The sequence below is a fragment of the Rhinopithecus roxellana genome, chromosome 11, assembly GCF_007565055.1.
Source record: "Rhinopithecus roxellana isolate Shanxi Qingling chromosome 11, ASM756505v1, whole genome shotgun sequence".
In the NCBI taxonomy this organism is placed as follows: domain Eukaryota; kingdom Metazoa; phylum Chordata; class Mammalia; order Primates; family Cercopithecidae; genus Rhinopithecus; species Rhinopithecus roxellana.
Genome location: NC_044559.1, coordinates 4,013,187 through 4,032,506, shown reverse-complemented (window position 1 = coordinate 4,032,506; position 19,320 = coordinate 4,013,187). Strand labels below are relative to the sequence as shown.

The 19,320-nt window shown below is 36.1% G+C and overlaps 1 protein-coding gene across 50 annotated transcripts in view; it reads right to left on the bottom strand.

Annotated features, from left to right (window-relative positions):
* PTPN20 (protein tyrosine phosphatase non-receptor type 20) overlaps positions 1 to 19,320 on the bottom strand; it is a 102,656-nt gene that overhangs the window by 58,392 nt on the left and 24,944 nt on the right. For 16 of the 50 annotated variants that reach the window (XM_010383733.2, XM_030940208.1, XM_030940240.1 and 13 more), the window contains exon 2: positions 652 to 749. The exons of 7 other annotated variants lie outside the window; for them this stretch is intronic. Coding sequence is in view for 25 of the 43 variants with exons in the window: in XM_010383748.2 (XP_010382050.2) it covers positions 652 to 688 (37 nt within the window). In the remaining 18 variants the exon portion in view is untranslated. Of the gene's footprint in view, positions 1 to 651; positions 750 to 3,924; positions 4,059 to 12,108; positions 12,263 to 18,537; positions 18,664 to 19,320 lie in introns of all 50 variants that reach the window. 27 more of the 50 variants (XM_030940237.1, XM_030940215.1, XM_030940234.1 and 24 more) reach the window with 7 other exon arrangements.

Sequence of the window (19,320 nt, the reverse complement as noted above, 5' to 3'; positions counted from 1 at the left end):
CATACAAAAACACATAATATAAAGAATATACACATTCTTATACAGTGCTATTCCAGTGAGGGTAGCTAAAATTACTGATAAATCTCTAAGAAAATATGGCTTAACAAAATGTTTCCTCATTTGATGTTTTTGCTTATAACACCTAAATTTGAAAATTTTGTAAGCATGAAAACTTGTTTCTTTAGTTTTCCCAATGGAAATTTACTGTTCTTCAGGTACTTTAAATTTTTTAAATATATACTACCAGAAATTCACCATACTAATAATCCTATTGTTTATACCATATAATTTTCTTTCTGAAAACAGATTACATTTCTAACAAAATTTAGTGCTGTACTGAGAGCTTCATGCTACCTCAAGTACACTGACCACTTCAAAAGCTCCAAGCATATTTGCAAAAGCTTTGATGCCAGGTAACTGTTGAGAGGATAGAGAAATTGAATCCTTCAAGAATACTTTTCTCTTGTGTTAATTACCATATTTGTGAGATCGTAACCATTTTCCTAAGAAAGCTAAATCAGGTTTATAAAAGGCTATATCTTGAAAAATTAAACATTTGAGGGCCATTATTCACTGTCTCCATGCAGAGGGCTAGCTATGAATATAAGTAGCATAAACAGAAAACTCACTAAATAAGCATATTAGTTATACCTTTCTGAAGGCTCTTCAAAAACATCCTCATAATCATTACGTGGGAAATTCCGAAGAGAAGGTTTTACCTTCTCTGAGTTAACTTTATTTTCAAAAACCTACAGACATAAGAAAGGAAACAAATTATAGCCTTGGTTTTAGAAAAAATATGGTTTAAAAGAAATGTGATTTCTATAGCTACTTAAGAAGAGTGAAAAGATCTGCAATAATGGAATTATAACCACAATCACATAGTATAATTCTGCTTCTAGAAAATCACTTAACTGTATATCTCCCTATAAAATATTTTTCAATCTGTCAAAACAGTGCAGAGTACTATGTAAACAGAAGTTATTTATACTGAATTACTCAAGTGATTTTTCAAAACTAAATTTTTAAAAAGCTTCGTTTGAGAAAAAATAGATTTATTACTTCAGCCCATAAGAGATTTTCTTATAAGTGTTTACCATGTTTTGTTTACTGTGAATATAAAATTCCTGCCACTATATTTATCTTTACTTTAGTACTTGCACCATCCAATCTACTAATTCTAAGTATTTCTCCACATTTCACTGCCCAATTTTGCACTGGAGAGACTTCAGTCTTGACAACTCGCAGTGCCAGTGCCCCAGTCATCATATACACACGTTTCCTTCCTTCCTTGTCTAATACTGTCCTGCCATACTTGACCTTCTGTTTTCTCAAGAACATCTTTTGAATCAGCTGATCGAATCTCATTCACACACAAAAATAACTTTGGGATTATTATTGAAATTAAGTGATATGAATTTTTTAATTTAAATTGGAAATAAGTGATATATTTATATATTAAGTATTATTATCCACTAATATGATACAGCTACCCAGCAAACACATTATAAAATATTCTCAATAAAGACAATGTACACCTTTTCTTAGATTTACTCCTAAACACTTTAAGTGGCACAATTGTAAATGTAATGTTATAGAGTAGACCTTATATTTGTTACACACTGCTCAGTCCGCAAACCACATGTTTTTACATCTAGTATTTTTGTGTACATTCCATTCTAAATACTTTAAACATCCATTATGATTTCTTCTTTGACTAATGAGTTTACTAGTGTTTGCTTGGTGTATATTTAATTTTTACTTTAAAATCACAGGAAAATGTCCACCTAAGATTCCTCCTCATTAAATTATGTAGCTAACCAATACATTAAATGAAATGAGCTTCACAGAGTTGAACTAGTTTTGAAATCAGTACTGATTGGGAAATCCCTAAAAATTAATTTCAGGATAATTAAAATTGAAATGTAAAAACTGTGGCTCCAGTGGGATGGAGGAAAAGAAGTGGGACAGTGCTATTACACAAACATGATCCCACTTCCCTCCTATGAGACATGTTTAAAAGTCATTTGAGTACAATTCATTTACTTAGAAAAAGTAACATCTGGAAGTCCTAACACAATTTAAACCTGAGACATCTTTCAAGTCATGGTTCAAAATCAAATTGATTATATTTATTTTTTAAAGAAGCAAACTGTTCTAGATGGCTGCAATTCAAATTTAAGGTTGACTAACATATGTCTGATTGAGTGAAATGTGATTTTGCTAACAATACCAAGAACTAACATGGAGAAACATAATAAATTATCAAGATGGCAGAACTTTTGGAGCTTGCTCACTGAATCAAATTAATATCAAATTTTTTTAAACGTTAGAAAATGTTTTCTGAGGAGCCTAAGTTAGCTTTCCTGTACTCCATGAAGCAAGGATTTATGAGGACAAAGTGAAAACAGTAACACAGATAGGAGCCTGGTTTCTAGTCTGTGACTCAAGAGTTGTATGATCATAGACAAATTGCTTCAGCTTTCACCTCTAAAATGAGTGGCGGCATAAAAATGTCTTTAACAGGCCAGCTGTGGTGGCTTATGCCTATTATCCCAGCACTTTGAGAGGCCGAGATGGGTGGATCACTTGAGGCCAGGAGCTCAAGACCAGCCTGGCCAACATGGTGAAACTCTGTCTCTACAAAAATCCAAAAAATAAATTAGCCTGTCTCAAAAAAAAAATTAGTAATGCTCCAAATCTAACCAACTTCAAGTCTATGAGTCTAGACAATTTCTAGGGGACAGCATCTATCTGAAAGGACATAAAAACGGCTACAATATCAAATTGTTTCATGAAATATAAGAAAAACAAGTTCTAACGAAATCAGGTAATTTTCCCAACACTCTAAAAACCATCCAGGAATGTTCTAAGATCCTTTTTTCTAAAAGGAAACTTTAAAGCATATCAGAATTCATCCTAGATGGGCCAAGCTATAACTTAGAAAAAAAAAACCAAAGTAAAAATATAAACAAAATCACAAAATGTGCTCAGTTCTAGAAGAAGTCAAATAAGACTGTAAGACTATACAAAGGATCTACTTGGGCCATTCTGTGAAGGTGTTCCCTTTCAAACTGTCTCTGCTTCAAACAGGAAACCATTCTGATCAGAGAAAACTATCAAGAGTGAGCTAAGAGCCCAACATGGCACTAATAGCCATAGATTCCCAGCCAAAGATGTGATGGTAGCCTTGATGTGCCCAACTTAAGTATAGCAGAGAACGGACAGGAGATAATAACCAAGTTACAATGTTGTTCTTAAAAGCGGCACTCCTGCCCATCAGGGGTGGAGGTGGCAATTGAACGGGGGAAGTGGTAGAAGCAGTATTTGGTCTATGTACTGACTTTATCTCTATTATTGCTGTAACTTACAGGAAATGAGCACAAGGCCAGCATCATCATGGCAGTTCCAAAGCTCTAGTTGACTAGATAAGAGAAAAAAATGCAAAGCACCCACCAGACTAAAATCCATTTCCCTTTTTTTGTGTTCTAACCCTAGCACTATCTCCACAAATGGGGTAATGTGTTGAAGTAAGAGGTTTTGTCACAGACTTTTCACAGCCCTCTACTTTTCCATAGTTTGGAGACACCCAATCATGCTGTCCCAAATAATGAAAAAGTCCACAATCAATACATCTAAAGGTGCTTCAAACTTCATGTGAAATTTATTTTGTATCTTCATTAGTAGCACAAAACAAGTGCCTGTAAAATTTCTAGAGTAGCATTAGAAAATGCAATTCACTAGAAACTTGGCAAAAAGTTCCACTCTTTCAAATCCCTATTTTGGTCACTGTCAACACTACAGTGCAAAGAATTAAGAAATTATTTTGGTGAAAACAAAATAGATACCCATTTCACAGAGAGCATAGTCAGCAACTTAGGTATTAGCCAAAATTAGTAGAGATCCCTCTCCTTTTAGTCTTACCTTTGATCTAGGTGTGTTTTTCTTACTTGATGAAGGCAAAGTCTCCCTGAAATTCAGGTCTTCTGCTTCAGAGTCATTTCCCTCATAATCTTTTACTGAACAAAGCAGGGGAAAAACTGATCAAATAGAAAACACTACACAGAAGGAAAAATGGAGACTTAATGAGAAAAAACAAGCTACATGAGGGGAATTTTCACCTCCTTTTCCTGTTTTCCAAACACCTCGTCTTTACCTCCTATGGTAATCATCTCTTTCCCCCCTGCTTTGAAAAAAGCAACATAGCAAAGCTGATCCTTCTTCTAGGATTATCCTCAGGGAGTTGACTTGTGAGCAGTTCCCTTGTTCTTCACTGCCATATTATTCAAGAAAGTACTCTTCAAGTAAATCCTAGATATTTACAACCTGCAGAACCCATGCATTGGGATCTACAGAATACAGTCTTCTGTGTTTCAGAGTCTATTTCTTGAATAAAGAATACTGTGTTACAAAAGTCACACTTTAACTTCTTGTATTATTTATAATTCATAAGTTAGCAAGCAATATGTTAAATTATATAGAAAATTGTTTTCTGCTTTGTTGAAGAATGTAATATGAATCATCCCAAGGAAACTCTGGGTTTCTTAAATGATTGTTCCTAATTACTGTGTAAATTTTACTGCACAGACTCTTTCAGATAAGAAGCCAAGAGAGAAAATTTTCTCTGATCTCAGTATTGAGCACTCACAGTACTGTTTCTCATACCGTGGCAGCATGAAATATTACGATTTAGAACTTCTGTGACATGGCATATTACAAAATCAATAAAAATACAGTAAACAAGCACTATGGAATTGAAAAAGTGTGTTCCTGAATGTGCGTTAAAAAGGAAATCTAATAGAAATTATGAACCTTTATAACATATGAATTAATTTTATAAATTAAAACATTAAGAAATGTCAATGAAGGAACAACATATCAAAACTAATGTGAAGTCGCTAAATGAGTATTTAGATAGAGGGAAAATGTATAGGTTTAAATATGTTTACAAAAAAAGTAGAAAAAAAACCTGATGTAAATGAGTTTTGTATTCAAGCATAGAGGCCAAAGAAAAACCAAGGAAACCCAGAGAAACTACAAAGGAGGAAATCATCAAGAAAACTATAATAATAGAAAATAAGCCTAAAGAATCATCAGCAAAATCCAATACACTAGTTCTTTGGAAAAAAAAACTTAAAAATACACAACCCTCTTTCACTACCAATCAATGGAGAGTAAGTGCACAAACGACATTAAAAATGAAAAAGAATCACTTCTCAGCCTTTTGGCTAAGATCAAGTGTGAAAATGAAAAAACGCACAAATACAGATGCAGCTCACATTTTTAAAGGTAATAAGCAAATACTATGAGAAACTTTAGGAAAATCTGATGAAATGGAAACTTTTATAAGAGAATTGTAAGTTATGAAAATTTACTCCAGAAGATGTAGAAAGCCTAAATAGTGTAATAACCATTTAAAAAGTCAAACCAATAATCAAAAATATCACTCCCAAGAGGAAAAAGCATCTGGGCCCAAACAGGTTTCCAGATGGCATTTTATCAGACTTTCAGTGAAGAAAAATCTCTCTTATGCAAGCGGTTTTGAAAATAGGAAATTCTGCAAACCTAGGAAGAAGCTTCAAGTGCTAGAAAAAAAATTAACAGAAAAAAGTCTATAAGAAATATAAACAAGCAACTCATAGAAGGTGACTTACAGGCCAGTAATGTATTTTTAAAAAGTCCAGTCTCACCTGACAAACAAAAAATGAAAATTGAAACAACCTACAACTTACTTCCATTTATGCTTATGAGAGATTTACTGTAATAGGACTTAACCACAACTAATCAGAAAATACGACAAAATATATAAAACAATAATTTTCAGACCTTGAACAACAGATTGTGATCCCAGAGAGAACGGGGTGAGCCTTCTGGTTGCTCCAGATCATGGCCTCCAGGAGTTTGCAGGCTATAGCTCAGAAAAGGAATCGGAGTCCAGTGATTCACCGATTGAGAAGAAAAAGATCAAAGTTAGGAGAGGCTGAGGCAGCCAGAATTTGTAGGGCAGAATAACAGGGAGGCCTGTTATTATATTATTATTATAATAATAGGAGGGAGCTATACAGAACAAGAGAAGTCTAAGTAGCTGCAAAGAACCCCCTCATGTATTTTGCAGAATGTGGATATGCTTATATGAAGGAAGACAATCTCTGACACTCAGGAAGGATCACTGGAAAGTAGCAAGCCACACAATTCCTAGAAACAGTTCATATGAGCCAGAATGAGGAGACCCTGTAATACAGGGACATTGAGGATAGTGCACAGAAGAGATACCTCTTAGTAGTAAAACCATCCTTGGAACAGAAGCTCCTTAGGGCCACCTATAAAAAAGGTGAAGAGCAAGCCTCAGACAGGATCAGGTTAAACTTCAAGTAACATAACTACGAGGCAGAAAAACCCAACATTCTTTAAAGAAATACCAAGGCCGGGTGTGGTGGCTCATGCCTGTAATCCCAGCACTTTGGGAGGCCCAGGCAGGTGGATCATGAGGTGAGGGGTTCGAGATCAGCCTCACCAACAAGGTGAAACCCCATCTCTACTAAAAATACAAAAATTAGCTGGGCATGGTGGCGTGCACCTGTAATCTCAGCTACTCAGGAGGCTGAGGCAGGAGAATTGCTTGAATCTGGGAGGTGGAAGGTTGTGAGACAGAGCGAGATTCTGTCAAAAAAAAAAAGAAGAAAGAAAGAAAGAAAGAAAGAAAGAAAGAAAGAAAGAAAGAAAGAAAGAAAGAAAGAAAGAAAGAAAGAAAGAAAGAAAGAAAGAAAGAGAGAGGAAAAGAAAAGAAAAAATCTAGCACCAAAATCATGTAATTCACAATGTATAGTAAACAATTAACAGGTATGCAAAGGAATAGAAAAGTATAACCTACAGCCAAATCAACCAATCAATAGAAATGTACTTAGAAGTGACAGATGATAAAATTCAGAAAAAGGAACTTTTTAACATTATAAGTTTTTAAAAGGTGATCAAGGTAATAAAGAAAAACATGATACAATAGAGATATAAATAATGTAAAAATAAGATATACTGAAATTTCTAGAGACAATGTATCAACTAAAAGAAATTAACAGCAGATCAGGCAGTAGAGAAGGAAAAAAATCAGTGTCTGTCAATATACAGCAAGAGTGTATCCAAAATGAAGCACACAGTAGCAAAAAAAAAGAGACTGAACAGACTCAGCAAACTGGGACAACGTAAGTGAACTAAAATTTCTGTAACCGGAATACCAAAAGTAAAACAAATATGAAGAAATAATAGCTGAAATGTTACCAAACTAGATGAAAACTATAAACCAACAGACCAAAGAAGATCAATAAAATACAAGTGTAATATATGAGCTTATAGAAAAATCACATTCATGTATGTCATATTCAAATTACTGACAAGAAAAAATGCCAGAGAAAACAGACACATTAAATATAGAAAAACAAAGATAAGAATGATGGATTTCTCATCAGAAATCATGCATGCTAGAAGATAATGGTGAGACATTTTAAAGTATTGAAAGAATATAGAATTTTTATAGAATGTCAGTATAGAATTCTATACCCTGAAAATATATATTTCAAAAAATAAGACTTCTGTAGACCAATAAAAACTAAGATAATATCCAGCCTGCACTAAACAACAACAACAAAAAATTAAAGGAAGCTTTTCAGACAGAAGGAAAAGGATAAAATATGAAAATGTAGACCTATACAAAGGAATGAAGAGTGGCAAAACTGGAAAATATATGAGCACATAAAACAAACTCTTTCACATGTTCTGGTTTCTTTAAAAGATAACTCAATTTTAAGGAAAAATAATCTATTGTAGGGTATACAACACTCACAATAAAATTGGTATCAATAATAGCATGAAAGGCAAACTGGAGGAAATGGAAATATCCTATGTTCCTACAACTATATGTGAAACGATAAAGCAGTCCCTGCTTACCCACAGGGAATGTGTTCTAAGACCCCAGTGGATGCCTAAAACTTAGGCTAGTACTTCCTGCACTGAAGTCTTAAATCCCTCAAAGTCATCCATGAGAGTTAAAATCAATTTCTCCCAAACTCCTGTTAATGTTGACATTTTGATCTTCTCCCATAAATCACAATGTTCTTAATGGCATCTAGAATGCTGAGTTATTTCCAAAAGGTTATCAATTTACTTTGCCCAGAACCATCAGAAGAATTACTATCTATGGCAGCTACAGCCTTATAAAATGTTTCTTAAATAATGAGACATGAAACTCAAAATTATTCCTTGATTTCTAGGCTATGGAATAGATATTAAATCAGAAACTAAATCAGTAATTTTTGAAAAACCCACCAATCAGAAAGAGCCTGGGCCAGAAGGATTCACAGTCAAATTCTACCAGATGTATAAACAAGAGATGGTACCAATCCTACTGAAACTATTCCAAATAATTAGGAAGAGGGACTCCTTCCTAACTCATTCCATAAGGCCAGCATCATTCTGATACCAAAACCTGGCAGAACACAAGGTCTAATATCCAGAACTTATAATGAACTTATAAATGAACAAGCAAGAATCAAACAACCCCATTAAACAATGGGCAAAGGACATGAACAGACACTTTTCAAAAGGAGACATACACGTAGCCAAGAAGCATAAGAAGAAATACTCAATATCACTAATCATCAGAGAAATGCAAATCAAAACCACAACGAGATACCATCTTACACAAGTCAGAATGGCTATTAGTAAAAAGTAAAAAAGAAAAAAAAAAGTTTGTGAGGTTGCAGAGAAAAGTGAACACTTATACACTGCTGATAGGAGTGTAAGTTCAACCACTATGGAAAGCAGTTTGGAGATTTCTCAAAGAACATAAAATAGAACTACCATTTAATTCAGCAATCACATTACTGGGTATATGAAGGGATATAAATTGTTCTGTCATAATAGGACACAAGCACATGTATGTTCACCACTGAACTTTTCACAATAGCGAAGACATGGAATCAACCTGCATGCCATCAACAGTGGAGTGGATAAAGAAAATGTGGTACATACACACCGTAGAATATTACACAACCGTAAAAAGAATGAAATCATGGCCAGGTGCGGCGACTCATGCCTGTAATCCCAGCAGTTTGGGAAGCCAAGGCAGATGAATTACCAGAGGTCAGGAGTTTGAGACCAGCCTTGCCAACATGATGAAACCCTGTCTCTACTAAAACTACAAAAATTAGCGGGGCATGGTGGCACACTCCTGTAATTCCAGCTACTCAGGAGGCTGAGGCAGAAGAATTGCTGGAGCCTGGGAAATGGAGATTGCAGTGAGCCAAGATCACACCACTGCACTCCAATCTGGCTGACAGAGGGAGACTCTGTCTCAGAGAAACAAACAAACAACAACCACCACCACAACAAAAACAGAATGGAATCATGTCCTTTGCTGCAACATGGATGCAGCTGGAGACCATGATCCTAAATGAATCACTACCCGAGTGATGAAATCATTTGTTCACCAAACCACAGCAACAAGCAATTTGCCCATGTAACAAACTTGCATATGTACCCCCAAGCCTAAAATAAAAGTTGGAAAAAAAAAAGTCTACAAAACAGTTTGGGTAGCTTTCCATGTGTTCCCATATTCTAGCATAATTGATTTAGCATTAAAATTAGCTTTTTCAGAAAAGTTTGCAACTGTTAAAGGATGGTTTTCAGAAAAAGAAAATCATGGCTCTCATACAGATATATAAATGAACATATTACTTTATTATATTCATTAATCAGTGAGGGAACCAGGCAGATGTTATTTAAAAAAAATTTTTTTAAACCCATAATACTGTGTGTTAGTCTGTTTGCATTTATATATAGGAATGTCTAAGGCTGGGTAATTTATAAAGAAAAGAGGTTTGTTCTGGCTTGTGGTTCTGCAGGCTGTACAGGAAGCATGGTGCTGGTATCTGCTTCCAGTATCTAACCTCAGAAGGCTTATAGTCATGGCAAAAACTGAATGAGGAGCCAGCATGGTGAGGGAGAAAGCAAGAGAGAAGGGGAGGTTCCAGACTCCTTTGAACAACCAGATCTCACAGGAGCTGAGCGAGCACTCACTAACTACCAGGGTGATAGCACCAAGTCATTCACGAAGGATTTGCCACTATGATCCAACATCTCACACCAGGCTGGGGATTACATTTCAACATGATTAGAAGAGATAAACATCCAAACTATACCATACTGGAAGTCCTTGCCAGAGCAATTAGGCAAGAGAAATAAATAAAAGGTATCCAAATTGAAAAGGAGGAAGTCAAATTTGTCCCTGTTTACAGATAACATGCTCTTATAAATGCAAAAACCTGAAGAATTCACCAAAAATCTCCTCTTAGAACTGATAAACAAATTAAGTAAAGTTGCAGGATACAAAATCAACATGCAAAAATCAGTAACATTTCTACACACCAATAACAAACTACCTGAAAAAGAAATCAAGTAAGCAATCTCATTTACAATAACTACAAAAAAAAAAAAAAAAAAAAAACCTAGGAATAAATTTAACCAGAGATTAAAGATCTCTATAATAAAAACTATAAAAAATTGATGAAATAAATTGAAGAAGACACAAGCCAAAGGAAAGACATCCCATGTTCATGGAATGAAAGAATAAATATTTTTAAAATGACAATATAACCAAAGGAATCTGAGAGCTCAATGCAGTTCCTATCAAAATACCAATGATATTTTTCAGAGAAATGTTAAAATCCTAAAATTCACATGGAAGTACAAAAAATGCTCCAAATAGCCAAAGCAATTCTGAGCCAAGAAAAACAAAAACAAAATAAAAACAAGCAAACAACAACAAAAAAAACAAGAACAAAGCTTGGGGTATCACACTACCTGACTTCAAAATACACTACGAATCTATAGTAACCACAAAATCATGACACTGGCATAAAAACAGGCACATATACCAGTGGAATAGAATAGAGAACCCAGAAATAATTCCATATGTTTATAGCCAACTCTTTTATGACAAGGCACAAAGAACATATATTGGGGACAAGACAGTCTCCTCTATAAATGGTCCTGGAAATAACTGAATACTCCTATGCAGAATAAACTTAGACTCCTATCCCTCACCTTACACAAATATTGCATAATCTGACTTTGAGATGGAATCCAGGCTCACAAAAGCAGATAGCAGAATGGTGGTTGCCAGGGGATAGGCGAAGGAGGAAATGGGGAGTTGTTGGTCAGATGGTATCAAGTATCAGTTATACTAGATGAATACGTTCTGAAGATCTGATGTACAGCATAATACATACAATACTGTATTGTAATGATATTTGCTAAGAGGGTAGATCTTATGTTTGTAATACAGACATACACACACACACGCACAAAGAAAGAAAATGGTAACTACGTGAGGTGGCGGATATGTTAGCTTAATTGTGGTAATCATTTCACAGTATATAGACAAATCAAAACATCAAGTTGCACAACTTACATATACACAATTTTGTCAATTATACCTCGATAAGGATTGGAAAAACACTTCTAAGAAGGGAGCAATAATAATGACAAGGAGGGCAGGCAGAAGAGAGAATAGAAGCTGGGCTGAATGTGGAAGGAATGAGAAAAGGCATTAAAGACATACTGAAAAATGATGGCAAGCTAGTAATGTTTTAAGCAAGACAATGATAATATGGGTCGGCTGGGAGACAGCTGACATTTAACTAAATAAAAAACCTTAGAAATGTGTAAGCCCTGAGTTCACATCTAACAAAATTATGAAAACAAACAGCTTTGTGGCAGATTACAGGTTGTTTTTACTGTCTTGTTATTTTGTGTTTTGATGCTTTTTTGTACTTCCCAAATTCTTCACAATAAACCTATATTACATTTATAATCAGGAAAAAAATGCTATTGGAAAAGAGTAAAGTAAAACACTAGAGTCTAATTGTTGTTACTCTACGTGTGATGGCTTACTAGAAATGCAGAGTCTCGCCGCCCCCCCGCACCTCACCAAGACCCAGGAGATCAGAATATGCAAGATAATAATCCACAGGTGGTCCCTATGCAAATCTACAGTCTGAGAGGCACTGCTGTAGCTCCTCCTGATCCCATACCCACAAAAGTAGATGATGCACCTACCAGACTCTGCTCTAAAGTCCCTAGGTGAAGACATGTTCCCATCCCCTAAATTAGACTGGTAAAAGGCTTCTTCAGAAACGGAGCCTTAGTGTCCTGTGAGTCAGGCCAAAGGTCTAATTAGTATCCTGGGGGCCAGCAAATAATTTTTGTTCACCTAGTAAAACACACAAAGCCAAAGATTTTTCTGTTAGACAACTGGAGCTATCACAGCTTTGACATATTATTACTCAATTCAAAATATTTAAAACAGTGCAATTTTAATTAAAGACAATTAAAATAAATTTCATTTGAAATTTTATCAAATAATTTCAGGATGTTCCTTGAGAACTGGAGATACGCTTATTTATTCAAATACCAGAGCTTAAATATGCTATACCTTGCATTCCACAAATAAATATGCGAATGGCCCTCCACTCCAATGATAGATCTCTTTATATAAACACACACACACACACACACACAGACACACACACACAAATGCAATCAATTATTTAAATGCCACACCTAAGCTAAATTAGGTGCTGAGAATTCAGTACTGAATAAATAAGAATTAATTACAGAGCCCGTCTTCAAGGAGTTCTTGTTCATTCAATCTATAAAAAGTTCTTGCACAGAATAAATATTTTTTTCTTTTCTAATTCTTCCCATAAGGGGCCTTTAAGGCCATGTTACATTGCTCCCATTGGTTAAAATACCAAGAATACTTTTTGTCTGGAGACCTTTCCATTAACTACCTGCAAATAAAATGGTATTACTGTAATCTGAATCTAAAGTGAATGTTGTGAAACAGATTTATTTTAAAACTTTGAGATATAGGTGCTAAAAAATTATTTAAGGCTGGGTGTGGTGGCTCATGCCTACAATCCTAGCACTTTGGGAGGCTGAGGCAGGAGGATCACTTGAGTTCAGGAGTTTGAGACCAGCTGGGACAATTGGGCAAAACCCTGTCTCTACAAAAATTAGATGGGTATGGTGGCACACACCTGTGGTCCCAGCTACTCGAGAAGCTGAGGTAGGAGAATGGCTTGAGCCTGGGAGGCAGAGGATATAGTGAGCCGAGATCATGCCACTGCAGTCCAGCATGGTCAACAGAGCCAGACCCTGTGGCAAAAAAAAAAAAAAAAAAAAAAAAAACTAAAATGTGAAAGTAAGGCAAAAAGATAAGTGGAATGTCACTTCAACGTCGTAAAATAATGACAGGCCATCCCAAAGATTACTTATGTGGGGAAATTGTACTTTATTAAGTTCATTGTTTACTACTGATTAAAAGTCCTAGACTTAATGCAATTATAAGGTAACCTATAGATTTTTGTCCAGCAGTGATACAAATAATTTCTATCTGATAAAGTAACACTAAAGATTATAATTTATTTCTGTCTGATATTAACCAAGTTTTCTTAAACGAATCCAGCATTCTTACTCTAACACTGGTTCAAAATGCCAGTGAAAAACCTAGATCCTCAAACTGCTCTTTGAACTACCTTTGCCATCTTCCTGGTTTATTCACTAATTAATACATTGAGTAAAATGTTTAACCTGGTTTCATTTCAAATTTGTATGAGTCACATTTTTAATTTTTAAAAAACTCTACTTTGACAAGGGGAAGAATATCTTTTTTAAATAGGAGGAGGGCTAGGCACAGTGGCTCACACCCTTAATCCCAGCACTTTGGGAGGCCGAGGTGGGAAGATCACTTGAGCTCAAGAGTTTGAGGCCAGCCTGAGCAACGCAGTGAGACCTCATCTCTACCAAAAATTAAAAAAAAAAAAAAAAAAAAGATAGCCAAGTGTGGTGGCACTCACCTGTAGTCCCAGCTACTTGGGCGGCTAAGGCAGGAGGATTACGAACCTGCGAGATAGAGGCTGCAATAAGCTATGACTGTGCTACACTGTACTCCAGCCTAGGCAACAGAGCAAGACTCTGTCTCAATTAAAAACAAAAACAAAAGGATGGCAGTGGTCTTGTGACTGGTAGTGAGGTAACAGATTTCAGTGAGGAGCCCTCCCTGGAAGCAGACATGAGATCTTAAGGACCTCAGAATTAACTAAGAACCTCTAAGAATGACACCTAAGCTTCTGCCTACCAACTATGTGATTGAAAAGATACAAAATAGTACAATTTTAATTAAAGACAAAATAAATTTTGTTTCAAATGTTATCAAGTAATTTCAAGACACTCCTTGATAACTGGAGACACTCATTACTAATTCAAATACTAGGGTTTAAACATGCTATACCTTGCATTCCACAAATAAATATGTGAATGGCCCTCTGTACCAATGACTTATCCTCTTTATGTAAATACACACACATATTAGTAAGATCTCTCTAATGCACAGATGAATAGACTAAAATTCATATCAAACCATACCAACAGTCAGTTGTTCAAACCTTCCATCAGAACAGCTTTGATCAGAAATGCATGCCTAATCCTAGTATTTTAATAAACAACAGTGCAGCGAGTCACAGATAACCCTACAGAAACACAAGAAATAAACTGGATAAATTTCCCTTTCCTGACATGTTTTCTAGTGTATCTTAAAATAGACAAAACAAAGCAATATTAAAATGATTAACATTTAATTCAATATTGAGTTGCAGCTACTGTAGTAAATCAGTAATAGGATCATACAAGTCAACATCAACACATGTGTACTGAAATTTTAAATAACCTAGAAAAGTAAACTATATGATAAAAACAAAATCTTCATTTGCAGAAGAAAACTTTTCAGAAAACATAGTGCAAGCTTTTACCATATTTCCCACCTCCCTTCAAGCTTGGCTAAGTAAGCCCCTGCAAGTGCTTCCCCTATAAGCTCCATGTTTTATAATGATTTCTGGACTCATCTCCTCGGGTTGGACCATAAGCATCTTGAGGACAGAAACTATAACATTTTCATTTTTGAATCTCCAGCCACTAAACTAACACATTGGAGACATGCAAGAAATGTTTGAGGGACTAATTAGTTAATTCCATGAAGAACGTGTATGTATCACCAGGTAACTAATCTGCATGTCCACATCAAGAGCTCTGAGAAGTCACAGAGGTATCACTTGAGTGACAGGCACTCGGTCCCTGAGGGAAAGATAGTGAAAGATATTGAGGGACCAGTGGTCAGGTCCGTAAGACAAAGGTTTCCTTCCAACTCCTGGGGAAGGTGCAATAGTATAGAAAATAGAGAATTAGCCCTGACAAAAGGGAAACCCTTTAAAAAGTATTACTTATTCTATGATAGAGCACTGAGGATAGAGGAACAAAAGCTCCAATATGAAACAAAGTGATCCCATCTAATCATAAAAAAAGAGAAAAACTACAAGTGTTTGGTTTGCTCAGGAAACAAAAGCAAAACAGCTTTCCTCAGGTGGCAGGGTGACATAATTGGAGAATCAGTGAATACTGTACATATTCTCAAATTCTCAGCCAGGACTGTATTTTCAGTCTATCTCAAACTCTCTCAAAACTGAAACAGGTGCTAACAAAGACTATTTCTTCACAGTGGACTTTGGGTTGGGTGCAAGACGCGAAAATGACATGCTCAGCACCTTGGGCCTCTGGCAATTCTTAGCACCAGGGCTGGGGCTGCCTCTAAGTCTTGTGAAAGTTCTATCACACACTACTCCCTGAGACCTATACTAGCCTGAAGAGAAGGGAATGAAAGAAGTCTCAAATGTTCCATAGTGACTGACTCTTGCCCTACCTGTAGTCACCCCAGGGATAAGAGTTCTTTCCTCTGAAATCTGTATTTCCTGTGACTAAATTCTCAGTACAAGCTTCTTAGGCTACTAGTAATTATTTGGCAGGTTTTATGCCTTTTAATAATGATTTTTAGTTTTTTATAAAGAATGGTGGTATTGCTTTTTCTGATTGTAAATGTAACCATTAAGAAATGTCACTCCATGGTTTCTTAATCAATCATTCTCTGTAGTATGTGAGTGTGAGGGCTGGGGGCTCAGAGGGAAGCAGGGAGAAGTGAAGTGCTGAAGTGCTACCTCCAGAGCCACTGACAGTTCGCCCAGTGCAATCAGGCAAAACAAGAAAAATAAAATAAAAGGATTAATATTGGGGAGGAAGAAAGAAAACCGTCTTTATTTGCAAGGTTAAAAGCTTTATATATAATTATACCTCAATAAAGTTGATTTTTAAAAAGCTGCAAAAAGATAATGTACTTCAATTAAAATAAAATATAGAAACACTTGTATAAAGACAATATCAAGTGACTAATGTAAGTTTAAACATTAAAAAATAGTTGCTACCCACCCATCATAGACATGAGAACAAACTGTCACCATCTGTGTTAGCAGCAAGCTCACTAAGGATTACTGTCAGCATCCATTGGAACAATGGAAAACTTAACGTTCCAAAGGCACTGGAACCCTATGTCAACAGTGCTTCACCCCTTGAAACCCAGGCACTGATGATACAGTTGCCATGAGCTACATTCTGAGTAAATACTTTTTCAGTTATTAGAATGGTTCAAGTAAAAGTAATGAATGACTTAAGACATCTTTCCGAAATGATTCTGTTATCTGGATGCTTCTGCTATTAAGGTGCCGAGGCAAACAAGCTTCTGTTGTTTATTTCATTCATGATATAAATTGCTTTGGCATATTCCCTCCAACCTCCTGAACCTCAGGTCCATCCATTTGTCTGTCTGTTTAAACTTCTTTTCTTCCCTCCTTCCTACATTCCTCTCTCTCTCTTTCGGAAGTGTACCAGTAACTACAAGAGGGTGCTTTATTTCAAAATACACAATGCCTGTACCTCCAATCACTGTTACCAAGCAAAAAAAGTTAACTGTTTAATGTGTTAGAAGCCAACACTACGGCACTGGGTTTTTGAGAAAAGAAAGACTTTTTTGTAGGTCAACCAACAGGGAGACAGGATTCTAGCTCAAATCTGTCTCCATGTACTGTTTTTAAGGCAGTATTTTTATTAGAACACATTTAGGGAGTGAATTTGGGGATAGCAGGAGATTGGCAGAAAGAAAAGGGTGGCTGAAAAGGCTTTGGGCATGTGCAGTATCTCTTCATGCTGTCTCATGGGTCACATGTGTAAATTCCGGGGGAGTTAGTAAAAAACATGCAGTGGAAATGTGGGCTGTGGCATCAGCAAGTTCATACTATGTAGACTCTAGTTTGCTATATTGGTTCCAACTGATTTCAGCCAGTTTTGTTATCTTAAAAGCGGAGAGAATTTCAGTGTTTCAGAAAGTTGTTTTTGTTTTTTGTTTTTATCAACCAATCCTATAAATTCAAGAATTCCTCTTTGCCACTGATTAACTCTTTGGGGCATGGTTTCATTAGTAGACCTCGGCTTCCATACTCCAAAGAACTACTTATTTACTGGGTGCAGCTGAACCATTTCCATAACTGAGATCATGTAAGTCAGGAATGTATACACATTACATATGTGCACAGACAAAAGTTTATGACTTCACCTACCAGGTCCAAGACGAGTCTCCTTAGGAATGCCTGCATACAAGGCTGGCCCTTGACTGGTGTCTGGGAACTTGGCTGGTAAAATCATTGCCTATACTAATATAAAATTTTTTCTAAATGAGAAAAATAGCTCATTTCTCCTAAAACATCTTCTTTCCTTCTAGGTATCTGGAATTTCAGTGACTGCTATCAGTCGCACTGACAGTCTGTGCTCATGACTAACCCCTGATAAAGACCCTAAATTCTTAAGCTCAGATGAGCTTCCCTGATAGACAACACTTCACACAAGTTTTCATACCTTGTTATTCAGAAAATTAAGTGCATCCTACGTGACTCACAAGGAGAATATTCTGGGGAGATTGTGTCTGGTTTTCCTTTGTTGATTTTGCTTTGTACCTTTTCAGTCTACCATATCTTAGCCATGAATGTGACTACCTGCTGAAACCTATGAATCCTTCTGTCCAATCGCTGAACCTGGGAGTAGTCTTAGAGAGCTCTGACAAAGGCTAGTGTGGGAAATACATTGTCGTCCTCATTAACAGACCCTTCTTAGTTATATCTCACTTTCTAAGTTCCTGCCTTCCACTTCCCAGGAGAGAAAAAACCACACAGCATTACCTGAACATCATCCCAGGGTAATCACAGAACACCCATCTCTGCAAAAGAAGGAAAAACGAACTGGGTAATGTTGCAATATTTTTAACTGCAAATAATTTTGCATACAAGGCTTACCTACATTTGACTATTTTTGCACTAAATGTTTAAAAGTAACAAGCTAGTATCTTCTTAATGTAAAAATATACATGTCCAACAAAATTAAACTTGTTTTGCTATCATGAAAAGAGGAATTCCAGACAAATGTCTCATAATGTGCAGTCAATGGGCTTATATAAATAAGGACTAAAATTACAGGCTTAATAAAAGATCATCAAACCAGGGAAAACTCCAAGTAAAATTATAGTACACAGTTGTCCCTCCCACCTGAGCTCACCTGAGACTCATACTTTCCTTCCAACATGTCTGTTTTGCCTATTCCCTCAAGACTCAGACTTCAAATGAGTTCCCTTTAAGTAGATAAGAACAGTTTCGCAAGATTCCAGAAAAACCAATATGCCACCTAAAGGACAAGGAAGGCATCTGCACTAAGAAAATGAAAAGAAGTCAGAGAAAGCACTTCCTGACCTACTCAGATCATATCCATGGGTTCACATATGTCTAAAGGCCAACCTTGTCCTTAATCTTTAGCCACTTAATGTATAAAATAAAAGATTTAGAAAAGGGCTATAGGCAATATGGATTTTTTTGCAGATACAAATTTTTTTTTTTTCTTGTGTGTTTTTTGACTTTTTTTTTTTTTTTTTTTATTATACTTTAAGTTCTAGGGTACATGTGCATAACCTGCAGGTTTGTTACATATGTATACTTGTGCCATGTTGGTGTGCTGCACACATCAACTCGTCAGCACCCATCAATTCATCATTTATATCAGGTATAACTCCCCAATGCAATCCCTCCCTCCTCCCCCCTCCCCCCTCCCCCCTCCCCATGATAGGCCCCAGTGCGTGATGTTCCCCTTCCCGAGTCCAAGTGATCTCATTGTTCAGTTCCCACCTATGAGTGAGAACATGCGGTGTTTGGTTTTCTCTTCTTGTGATAGTTTGCTAAGAATGATGGTTTCCAGCTGCATCCATGTCCCTACAAAGGACGCAAACTCATCCTTTTTTATGGCTGCATAGAGATACCATCTCACACCAGTTAGAATGGCAATCATTAA